The sequence below is a fragment of the Bos mutus genome, chromosome 3 (genome assembly GCF_027580195.1).
Source record: "Bos mutus isolate GX-2022 chromosome 3, NWIPB_WYAK_1.1, whole genome shotgun sequence".
Taxonomy (NCBI): domain Eukaryota; kingdom Metazoa; phylum Chordata; class Mammalia; order Artiodactyla; family Bovidae; genus Bos; species Bos mutus.
This window is the reverse complement of record NC_091619.1, coordinates 103,305,405-103,317,900: the sequence shown is the minus strand read 5'-3', so window position 1 is coordinate 103,317,900 and position 12,496 is coordinate 103,305,405. Positions and strand designations below refer to the sequence as shown.

Genomic DNA, 12,496 nt, shown 5'->3' with positions numbered 1-12,496 from the left:
TCGAAGGCTGAGCAAGAACTAACAAGAACTAATGTGGGGGAGAGGAGGGTACGAGTGTCCCAGGCAGAGGCAGGAGCGCTGATGCCTTTTGGCAGAAGGAACATGCAGACTCCCAGTGATCAAAGGGTCCATTCTATCGGATGGAGTGATGGGATGGGGCTGCAGAGAGCAGCCCGGGCCAGACATCACCCAGCCCCATGTCCTAGCTCAGTTCTTCTCAGAGCACCAGAGGGTCACCGAGGGTTTGAGGCTGTGACAGTGGTGGAGGTGGTGGAACATGTGAATTTTGTGACAACCACATCTGGGTTTTGAAAAGATCACTCTGGCAGTCGAACCGAGTATAATTCGGGGGCCTAAGGGCAGAGTGTACATGTGGAGACAGGCAGGGGACTTACACGTCCTGGAAGTGAGAGTGAAAACACCCCACTCTACGGAAGATCCCGCTCTCTGGTCTGGTTCTCTCCTTTCCAGGCAACCTTCCCTCTGAGAGGCACACCTAACAGCAGGGAGAGAAGCTCTATGCAGTGAGCTCACCCCTCTCCATGGAGAAAGAGGACAGACTGGAGATCCAGCCATCAAATAAGTCCTTTCTGAGTCCTTGTGAATGAGGTCCCCCCATGTGAAATGATAACAATGTCTTAGTCTGGGGTATATGACAGAATGATTTACATATTAGCCTACAAGCTTTTAAATACACTCAAATCTCCCTTGTGTTGAAACAAAAGCAACTCTCTCTTTTCCACCTTATCTCTTCACCTCATTCTGTGAGGTCAGTATTACCCCAATACCAAATGCATCACAAGAAAACTACAGACCAACCGCTGTTATGAATGTAAATTTAAAATCAGATAAGAATAAGTGCTGACAAAAATACGGAGAGATTAGAACACTCGTACACAGCTGATGGGAATATAAAACAGTTCAGCACTTTGGGAAAGCTATCTGGCTGTTCCTTAAGTGGTTAAATATGGAGTTCCTACTTGACTCAGGAATTCCACTTCTAGATACATACCCAAGAAGAATAAAAACATATTTCCACACAAAAACTTGTACATAGATGTTTATAGCAGCAATATTTATAATATTCAAAAGGTGGAAGCAACCCAAATGTTCATTAACTGATAATTAGACCAACAAAAATGGTATATCCATGCAATGGACTATTATTTGGTTATGAAAAGGAATGGAGTACTGATACAAGCTCGAACATGAATGAAACTTGAAAACATTGTGCTAAGTGAGGGAAGCCAGTCACAAGAGTCTACATATTGCTATGAAACATTCAGAAAAGGCAAATCTATAGAGACACAGACATTAGTGACTGGCTAGAGCTGGGGGGTAGAGAAGGCAATGGCACCCCACTCCAGTACTCTTGCCTGGAGAATCCCATGGACGGAGGAACCTGGTAGGCTGCAGTCTTTGGGGTTGCTAAAAGTTGGACACAACTGAGAGACTTCACTTTCACTATTCACTTTCATGCATTGGAGGAGGAAATGGCAACCCACTCCAGTGTTCTTGCCTGGAGAATCCCAGGGATGGGGGAGCCTGGTGGGCTGCCATCTATGGGGTCACACAGAGTCGGACACAACTGAAGCAACTTAGCAGCAGCAGCAGCAGAGCTGGGGGGAGGCAGATGGGATGATGGGAGCATAATAGCAGGTTTTTTTTTTTTTTTGAGTGAAGAAATGCTCTAAAATTGATGGTGGTAATGGCTGCATAACTCTATGAATATACTAAAAACCATTGAATTGTACACCTTAAGTAGGTGAATTGTATAGTGTATGAATAACTCAATAGTGTTATTATTTTAAAAACCATCATTGCTGAGAAAGATATATTAAAACCTCCTGTGATTGTAGGTGGTTTATTTTCCTTGTTGTTCTGCCAAAGTTTGCAGGCTATATTTTGAGTCCATGCTATTATCTGCATACAAATTTAAAACTGTAATGTCTGCTTGATAAAATGAACCTTTTCTAAGTACAAAGTGCTTTTTTTTATCCTTTTTGCTGCAATATCTACAGTGTATTCATACTGGCTTTCTTTATTATTTAAAAACAAAAGCAATGATAAATCTTTACACATAAACATCTTTGTGCACAGGAGCAGGTACTGCAGTACATTAAATACCTGAAGTACACTTGCTTGCTGAGGAAAAGATAGGTACAATTTAAATCTGAGAGAGACCTTCAAGGTGTTCTTCAAAGAGGCTCAGTTCAGTCATTCAGTCGTGTCTGACTCTGCGACCCCATGGACTGTAGCACGCCAGGCTTCCCTGTCCATCACCAACTTCTGGAGCTTGCTCAAACTCATGTCCATTGAGTCGGTGATGCCATCCAAAGAGGCTACAACAATCAGATTCTGGTGTCCCCCACCCCGGCCCCCTGCAGGTGTTGGAGTGCTCCTACAAGGACACCTTGAAATCAGTTTCTTTTGCTTTATTATGAAGGGGTGCATGGGCCTATTCTCACGAATTGGATTAAAATTTGCCCAGTGGTGACCCGTCCCCAGGCTGGCAGGAAGCGCTGCTGGCGAGACTCACCTTGCTGATCTCCGTCAGGGACATGGTGATGCTGTAGAGCTGGTTCTTGCTGGTGCTGGCGATCAGCGTCTCCTCGGAGGGGCTGAAGCACATGCAGAGCACGTCCTGTTTGTCCGACTGACTTGGGTCATTGCTCTGTGGATCCACAGGAATCTGCCCGAGACACAGGACAGCGGTCAGCAGGCCTCTGCATTGTCAGGTGTCCTTGGGCTTTAAGATGCTCTTGGATACTTGCAGCTTCCAGACTCCTGATCAGCCTGCGTCCTGGATCTCCTCAGATGCAGAGAAGGGAGGGCTTGAGGTGTCTCAGTTTCTGTGGGTTTCCTACGCACCTTTAAGTGACTAGCGGCTGAATAATAAGCAGCGGCACAGGTGAAACTGATCCATCTGTACATCTGCTTGAGATCCCCCCTCAGAACAAGCGTTAGTCTAACCCCACGCTCGCCCAGCGGGTGGGAGCTCAGTGCAGGCGCCTATCTGCACCAGGTACACAGTGCTTCAGGGCAGCGGAGGGGAAGGTTGAGGTCTTTCTATCACGTGGGGAGGGTGACAGGGCAGAGAGAAGGGGTCCCGCAGCTCCTGCAGCAGTCTCAGGGGCCTGGAGTTCCCAGTGGACAGTATTAAACGAGGTTTCCTTCTCCCTGTTTTTCCTCTCCTTCCACGAACAACCAAACTTACTGAAATCTGGTCTGCATATACCACCTTTGCATCCTCACTACCCACTCAGTTCTTAATTCCTTATAACGTGGCCTCCACTGCCTCATTTACTGAAACTGTCCTCCTGAACATCAGAACTTCCCTTATCACCAAAGCCCGACGCCCTGCTCAGCCCTCATCTTCTGGGCTTTCCTAGAGCCTTCAGCCATGACCTGGGCACCTTCCTCCCCTGAACATCCTGGAATCTTGTGCTGCCCTCCCACTGTGTGGAGCTGTCTTCCTCGGCACCTCCTAGCCAGTCCTCATGAAGTCTACTCCCTCTGCTCTCTCTGGGCAGCGAGGGCTCTGGGAAGCCTTCCCTGACTGCCCTGGGCTGAGTGGGCCCTGACAGTCCCTCAATGTGCCCACAGTACCCAGGAGTTCCCTCTGTTGTCCCAGGTGTCACACTGCATAAAGGGGAACAGGAGCCTGCAGACTGGGGACCTTGTCTGTGTCCCCTGGTGCTTGGAGCAGGGCCTGGCACACGGCAGGTGCTCAGTGACTGCGTGGTGTGGCCTCACACCCTCCCCCAGGCAGTGAGGTCCGTGGGGGAAGCGCCACATCCGATGTGCCCACCGCAGGTCCCACCCTGGAGCCTGGCCCCTGACAGGTGACCGACAGACATTTGTTGACTGAATGAGTGAATGACCTCGCCTTCTCAGTGTCCTGCTGGGCTGTCATCCTGTCTCAGTCTTGAAATTGGGAAACACTAAGTAGTCATGTATGGATGTGAGAGTTGGACCATAAAGAAAGCTGAGCGCTGAAGAATTGATGCTTTTGAACTGTGGTGTTGGAGAAGACTCTTCAGAGTCCTTTGGACTGCAAGGAGATCCAACCAGTCAATCCTAAAGGAAATCGGTCCTGACTATTCATTGGAAGGACTGATACTGAAACTGAAGCTCCAATCCTTTGGCCACCTGATGTGAAGAGCTGACTCATTGGAAAAGACCCTGATGCTGGGAAAGATTGAAGGTGGGAGGAAAAGGGGACAACAGAGGATGAGATGGTTGGATGCCATCACCAACGTGATAGAACATGAGTTTGAGTAAACTCCAGGAGTTGGTGATGGACAGGGAAGCCTGGCATGCTGCAATCCATGGGGTAGCAAAGAGTTGGACACAACTGAGCAACTGAACTGAACTGAACTGAACCGCATCCAGTGATCACACAGATGTTTAATCCTTTCGATAACCACCAGGGTGAGCTGTTTCCTTAATGAAGAGACACAGGTTTGTTACATTCAGCAACTCATGTGAAGTCACTCAGCCAGGAAACCTTAAGAGTCAAGTCTCATTTAATGTGTGTTTACCACTCCATATCCAATACCTTCAAATCGCCCACACTGTGTGTTAATATCACAGGCAGATCACTTTTCTGAAGCATAGTGCTTCTCCACTGAAAACAGGATGCCTTGCCCGTTTACATACTCACTCTTCAGGCTGGCGTTTGCCATCTTTTCACCAGCCTTAGTCTTCTCGTTCCCTTCAAGTGACTTAAGGCCCCTCCACTGGGGAACAGATATCTCCCCAAAACACCACTGCTCCCTGTCAGCGGTACCTTTGCTTAATTTCCTCCCTTCACCTGGACTTCCTGATCTGTTTCTTCCTGTCTAATGTTATCCATCCTCTATAACCCTTCTTCAATGATGACCTTCAAACACTTTGAAACCTTCCTGGTTCTTCCCCAACCAGGTGAAATCTCTCTCCACAAAAGTCTGTATCATTTCTTCCCCAAATATTTACTGAATGCCTGCTGCATACCAGGTGAAAGTGAAAGTGAAGTTGCTCAGTTGTGTCCGACTCTTTGCAACCCCATGGACTGTAGCCTACCAGACTTCTCTGTCCATAGGATTTTCCAGGCAAGAGTACTAGAGTGGGTTGCCTTTTCCTTCTCCAGGGGATCTTCCTGACCCAGGGATCGAACCCAGGTCTCCCGAATTGCAGGCAGACGCTTTAACCTCTGAGCCACCAGGGAAGCCCAGGTAGTTTTCTTTCCTTTTTTTTTAAAAAAGATGTTTATTTACCTATTTGGCTGTGCCGGGTCTTAGTTGTGGCCCACGAGATCTTAGCTGTAGCATGCAAACTCTTAGCTGTGGCAAGTGGGATCTAGTTCCCTGACGAAGGATCTAGAAGCCAGGTCCCCTGTATTGAAAGTGCTGCTGCTGCTGCTGTGTCGCTTCAGTTGGGGGCCAACTCTGTGTGACCCTATAGACGGCAGCCCACCAGGCTCCCCTGTCCCTGGGATTTTCCAGGCAAGAACAATGGAGTGGGTTGCCATTTCCTTCTTCAATGCATGAAAGTGAAAGTGAAGTCGCTCAGTCGTGTCTAACTCTTAGCGACCCCATGGACCACAGCCCACCAGGCTCCTCCATCCATGGGATTCTCCAGGCAAGAGTACTGGAGTGGGGTGCCACTGCCTTCTCCATTGGAAGTGCAGAGGCTAGCAACTGGGCCACCTGAGAAGTCCCATATCAGGTGGTGTTCTTGATGTTAAAATATCCATATACATTATGGGAACACTGAACTTGAAGAGAAAACAATTTGCCCAAGTTCTCCCCCAGGATTCAGATCCTGAGCTCCCTATTTCTATACCACAACTCTGTCCAATCCATCCTAAAACTGCCCTCAGGACAAATGGCTCGAGTCCCTTTGTGCTCTGCGCTCAGCCCCCTTCCCTGGTCGAACGTTGCGTCAGTGCTCTGCTCCTGGAGGATAGTTGCCAGTTGGACCCCAGCATTGCTGCTTCCTCCCCTCCTTACCCGGATCTCCCTGCTCTCACGGTAAAACTCCTTGTCTTCCATCTTCTCAAACAGCAGAACTCTCCCTGGCCCAGCAGAACAGGCAAATCCCTTTGAATAGGCTGCGATGGCAAACACCTGGGGCAGCGACAGCTGGCTGTGGCTGCTGGTCATCATGACCTGCTCGTAGGAAGGGACTGGGGAAGTGACTGCTGGAAATTCGATCAGGCTGGAAAAGAAAATAGCACATACAGATAACGGAGATGATTCCAAGGAGATGAACTGTGCCAGGGATGAGAAAGAAGGACTGTCCTTGGGCGTGGGAGTGTGGCTCAGATGGTAAAGAACCTGCCTGCAATGCGGGAGACCCAGGTTCCATCCCTGGGTCAGGAAGATCCCTTGGAGAAGGGCATGGCAACCCACTCCTGTATTCTTGCCCAAGAATCCCATGGACAGAGGAGCCTGGCAGGCTATAGTCAATGGTGTCACAAAGAGTTGGACACAACCGAAGTGACTTAGCATGCATGCACATGGGAGAAACCACTCAGTGTGAGCCCCTTCCCACGGCCTAAATGTGCCCCTTTGGCTGGGAGTGCTACTGGGGCTCCATGGGAGATGGAAGGTTATACACTTATATGGAAATCTGTAATCCTCTGTGGTCACTGTTTTTATTATCATACTCATTTTGTTGTTTAGAAAAAAGTGGCTCAGAGGGGTTGTTTCCAAGATCACACAATTAGTAAGGGGAAGAGCTGAGATTTAAATCCAGGTTTCTGCTTCCTTCCCTCTCTTCCATCCCTTTCCCTTTCTTTCCTTCCTTCCTTCTCTTCTTCTTCCCCTTCCCCCTCCCTTCCTTTCTTTCTCTTTCATTCATTTATGCATATTTGCATTCACTCATTCATTTATACAACATTTACCAGAGTTATGTTAACGACTCTGTGAAACAATGATAAATAAGTTGACCCAGTTCCTAAGCTAGGGGGCATGTGATAAGGACTGTCAGGGACTGCTGAGTAGGATGGCAGTGGCCAGTTATCAGCTAACAAGAAAACCTAAGGACAGATATAGAAGAACACCTGTCTGAGATGAGCAGAGCCTGGGGGCTCCCAGCTGAGACCGGAAGGACAAAGAGGGATGTGGCAGTGTCCAGAGGAGTGGGGTCAGTGTAGGGGCAGACTGAGCCCAGAAGTAGGAGAGTGCATGAGGGATATGCGGTAGACAGAGGCAAGAGCTGCTGCTGCAGATATAGAGAAGTGTCAGAGTAGCAAGGACATGTGGGCTAAGTTCGAGAGTCTGAGCTTTATCCTTGGAGTCCTGGACTCACTCAAAGATGGTGAACACAGCAAACTGGAGGGAAATGGCCTTATTAGGAAGTTCTCAACATAATCATGACAAAAAGGAAATGCCATTGGCATGGGGGTGGTACAAACGGGTGAATCCAAAGACATTGAAGAAGAGGAATCTACAGGGTGCTGTTTTGATTGCAGGCTCGGGTATTGGGATCAGACATCTGGCTTTGAATCCTGGCCCGTTACTTAACAGTGCTGTGATCCTGGGTGAGGCATTTAACCTCTTAGAGTCTACGATATGGGTGTGATAATAATATGTACTATGTAGGGTGGGTAAGGCTCAAATGAGGTTATACACAGAGTGTTTAAGGCAGTGTCTAGACCACACAATGGTACTGTCCAATATGAGTGAGATGACTATGATTGGCTGCAATAGAGGTAAAATCGGCAGCTTCACCCTGAGCCCCTTCTCCGGTCCATACACTTCTGTCACCCTGACTGACATTTCCTTGTATTTCCTTATTAGTCTGCTGCTTCCTATCGAATTATAAGGTCCTGAGGATGGTGTCCCCAGCATTTAGCAAGATGCCTTGCACACTGCAAAGGCTTGGTGGACATTTATTTAATAGATTTAGTAAACTGGGAAGCCATATTTTCGAAAATAGGTAGTTTTGAAGACTAAGTCATACCAGTCTGTGAAACTGTTAGTTGTTCAATTGTGTCTGACTTTTTGTGACCCTCATGGACTCTAGCCCACCAGGATCCTCTGTCCATGGAATTCTCCAGGCAAGGATACTGGAGTGGGTAGTCATTCCCTTCTCCAGGGGATCTTCCTGGAAATTGAACCTGGGTCTCCTGCATTGCAGATGGATTCTTTACTGTCTGAGCCACCAGGGAAACACTTATAAAATACGGTTAGGTATAAAAATAAAAATAGTTGTACCTAGGTTATGGTTATAAACATCAAATTTGACCCTGCATATGGATGAACACTAGAAAAGATAAAGGAATGATTTTTAAAGAGTGCTGTTTTAGGGGTGTTGCTATTGGCAAGATGAGTGTGTTTGTCTAAGAACTCCAGCCCAGATGGCATTGTTACCTCTCTGATTCCTGGATCACCCCCAGGTTCTTTGTCTCGCTGGTGGGCTCCTTGACCACGATACTTGTCTCCCAGCGTTGATCTCCAGATTCAAAGAGGAAGAGTCTGCCTGTATCAGTGCCAGCAATAATCTTGTCATCGGACACCCAGGTGTGGGCGAGATAGTTTTGGGGTTCTCCCCTCTGAAAATTAGTTTGCTTCAGGGTTCCCTCAGCAAAACGGAGAAGCTTAAACATCCCATTTCCAGTGATACAAATCTGAGTGTTATCCTGGGGATTGAAGCTCACCTGTAAAATATGAAAGAATGAAAGAAAAAGAGACATAAAACTAAACTTGATGGAATTATTTCCCATTTAACTAATTATTAGTTAGTCCAAGTAGTTCACAGGATCCTTTAAACATCACTAAATCATATAATTTTAAGACATATTTGATAAGAGGACAGATCTATGTCCATTATATTTGTAGGGTCCATGAGTCAAATTAGGAAACCTTCAAAAGTCATCTGATGAAGACCAAAAAGCAGGATGAGCAGGTCTTGACAATCACCAAACTCTGTGTTAGCAAAACAGAATGAAAGCTCAGCTAAAAACAGACAAACGAGGGTCAGGCAGGTTTATGTGGCCTGTCCAGGGAGAAGGAGCCACATGTCAGGGACTAGCCTCCGTTACCTTTACCCTCATCCCCATTTGCAGTCACAGTCAATCTGGCACCCACACTGGATGGTGGGCACCTGGAGGGGCTGCGGCTTTATCTCTGTATCCCCAGGGGCAGGTTCAGAGCAGGCATCCGGTGAACGCTTCCTGAATCTGTTTGAGACAAGGTGCTCCCTGCTCCGAATAGGATGCTGTAGCATGTCTTACTATGACCTAGATGAAATAATCCTCAGGCTCTACTTGTCTTGGCTCTGATTCTGTAATCACCAAGCAACCTGTTGATTAACAATTTCACTTCTCAAGGGAGGAAACACACTGGATAGATGATGTGTGTTCTGGTTGTGACATGCTGGTTCACACACCAGCCTCTTGTGAGAATAACAGAGTCTGTGCCCAAGATGCTGATTAGCCAGTATCTCTGAACCTGAACAGAATTGTGCATGGACCTGTAAAACTGAGCATTAGATCTCAGACCAGGTTGACTGCTCCAAGCAAAGTCTCCTTGGGACCCGACCAGCCTCCTGACACGGCCTCTGCATTTTACCCTCAAAGCACAATAGAAACTTCTGCTCCTCACATAACGGCAATTTCATGGATAGCTTCCTAAACATTTACGACCTCACACCACTTTCCTGAAGTCTTCCCACTGCCCAGAAACGCTTCCCAGTAGAGGCCAGGTCTGGGGAGAGAGCAAATTGATCAAACTGCCTCTGAACCTGACTTGTGACCAGCAAGCAGTTCTGGGCCAAAATAAAGAACATAGGCCCTGGGGTCAGGGAGTCCTGGTTCTGCTAAATTGTTGGAGCCTCAGTTCCTTCATCTTTAAAACAGAGACAATAAATATGTATACTTTATATGGTGTTGTGTGGCAAATTTCCAAATGCATTTTAAGAAATCAGCACTATTCCTGGCATATAGAAAGTATTCAGTGAGGGACAGCTTGTACTATTTTTAAATAATTTGCATAATATTTGTTATTCTGGGCAGTACCTGGAAGACAGCATTGTTCTGAGTGTCGATTCTAACAATGGCCATGACTTTCTGTTTTTCCCACAGCCAATAGACAAGGTTTGATTCTGGAGGTGAAGTCTGAGTCAAGAGGTATTTGGAGTCTGGAGAAAAAGCCATGCAAATAAACTTCTGAACTGGGAAGTCAAAATTATTAAGGATTTTGCGCTTCCGGCAGGGGATGGCTGACAGTTCATAAATGGTGATGACAGGTTTATCTTGCACAGTCTCCGAGACAGCGAGGTAGCGCCGGTTGGGACTGATGGCCAAGGCCAACATGCCCTGACTCTTGTCTGAGCCTGCAAACAGAGGAGAGGGGCTGATGAGGGGTGACCATGCATTCACCAAGATTCAGCACAAACCAGGCACCGTGGTGGGTGCTGCCAAGGCAAGAGGAGAAAAGTGCAGAAACAGGTAACCGCTGATCCTTGTATCCTTCAGTACAACTGTGCCTTGGCTATTTTGAAAATAACTAGGATGGGCCCCTCACTGAGGCCGTGGTGGGAGGAGAAGTCAGGGAAGGATTCCTAAAAGAGGACAAAGAGAGAACAGGATGGGGGTGGGGCAGGTCAGGAAGGGCAAAGGTGTGGACGTGAGAAAGGGTGTAGATGGTGGGGGAACTACACACAGTGGCCAATGGCTGAGCACCCTCTGTGAGCCAGGGATGACCTAGATGGGTCTAGAAGGTGCAGCAGGGTCAGATAACAGGCCATTATGCCCTAAACAGCCAGCACTCCATACTCTTCCTCCACTTTTCGCTCAGTCGTGTCCGACTCTTTGCGACCCTATGGACTGTAGCCTCCTAGGCTTCTCTGTCCATGGGATTTTCCAGGCAAGAATACTGGAGTGGGTTGCCATGAGTTTGGGTAAACTGCAGGAGTTGGTGATGGACAGGGAGGCCTGGTGTGCTGCGGTTCATGGGGTCGCAAAGAGTCAGATACGACTGAGCGACTGAACTGAACTGAAACTCATTTATGTATTTCTTTATCCACTGTATTGATTTATTTGTGTATTATTGGGTTTCTGAGATATTTATACTAGGACTAGCTTATTTTTGTAATCATATCTTCATCATGTGTTTGAATACCTTGCAAAGTAGAGTCTCAAGGAAAGAGGGAGAAAAAAGGAAATGATAAATTCTATTCTGGATATATATTGTGTGAGATACATACTGTGGAACTTTCAAGTAAAGAGGTCTTAGCAGACAGCTTGATATGATGAAAGCTAGAGGAGATGTTTGGACTGAAATACAGATTGGAGGTAAAAGTCATGGTGGGGCGTTGAAAGTGTGAGTGTAGACAAGACTGCCAGGAGAAGGCAGAGGACAACAGGTGACTCCCCTCCTCTGTGCTTCTGTACCAGGGCTGTGCCTGGCCTAGCAGGTGTCCTGCTCGTTTACATAGTCCCAGTGCTCATTTGAATACACACCTGTCCCCATTACAATGCTCAGAGCTCCTGGAGGCCAGGGGCCCTGGCTTTCTGGCTTATTCATTCTTTTAATCACTAGTGCCTGACTCCCAGTGGGTGCTTAACATGTGCTGACTGATCGCAGTTTGTAAATACTTTCCTGTTGTTTTAACCTAGTTGATGACTGACTTCTCCTTGAAATATGTTCACCTTCTATATGGATTTCCTCTTTTTGGCTACTCCTCCAAAGACTCTTTTCCAGGTTCTTCCTCATTTACTGGCACTAAATGTAGGAAGGCCCCGTAGCCCAATCTTTATCCTTCTTTTCTTTCACAAATACATTTATTCCCTGGGTGATCTAATCCATTCAAAGGATTTTTTTTTTTAATTATTTTTTGGCCATGCTGCAAGCATGTAGGATCTTAAGTTCCCTGACCAGGGGTTGAACCCATGTCCCCAGCATTGAACGTGCAGAATTAACCACTAGACCACCAGGGAAGTCCTCATACTAAGGACTTTGTATTTCACCTCTATGCTGCTGCTGCTAAGTCACTTCAGTCGTGTCCGACTCTGTGCGACCCCATAGATGGCAACCCACCAGGCTCCCCCGTCCCTCGGATTAAGAACACTGGAGTGGATTGCCATTTCCTTCTCCAATGCATGAAAGTGAAAAGTGAAAGTGAATTCGCTCAGTCGTGTCCGATTCTTCGTGACCCCATGGACTGCAGCCTACCAGGCTCCTCCATCCATGGGATTTTCCAGGCAAGAGTACTGGAGTGGGGTGCCATTGCCTTCTCCCACCTCTATGCTAACAACCTTCAAATTTTTGTCACCAGCCAGGGCCTCTTTCTCTTGAATCCACAATCGACATCAATTGAAATTGAAAAAGTGCTAGTTGCTGAGTCGAGTCTGACTCTTTGCTACCCCATGGACTGTAGCCTGCCAGGCTCCTCTGTCCATGGAACTCTCCAGGCAAGAATTGACATCAAAGTGCTCACTTAAGATCCTATTTGCATCTCTAGCAGGCATCTCAGTCTTCCCATGTCAAACACTAACATTCCACAC

The 12,496-nt window shown here is 47.2% G+C and overlaps 1 protein-coding gene across 4 annotated transcripts in view; it reads right to left on the bottom strand.

Moving 5' to 3' along the window:
• Nucleotides 1-12,496, bottom strand: part of CFAP57 (cilia and flagella associated protein 57) — a 78,521-nt gene that overhangs the window by 62,772 nt on the left and 3,253 nt on the right. For all 4 annotated transcript variants that reach the window (XR_011463749.1, XM_070368308.1, XM_070368309.1 and 1 more), the window contains exons 3-6: nucleotides 10,007-10,323; nucleotides 8,361-8,647; nucleotides 5,994-6,201; nucleotides 2,540-2,692 (exon numbers count right to left, since the gene is read on the bottom strand). Coding sequence is in view for 3 of the 4 variants with exons in the window: in XM_070368308.1 (XP_070224409.1) it covers nucleotides 2,540-2,692; nucleotides 5,994-6,201; nucleotides 8,361-8,647; nucleotides 10,007-10,323 (965 nt within the window). In the remaining variant the exon portion in view is untranslated. The remainder of the gene's footprint in view (nucleotides 1-2,539; nucleotides 2,693-5,993; nucleotides 6,202-8,360; nucleotides 8,648-10,006; nucleotides 10,324-12,496) is intronic.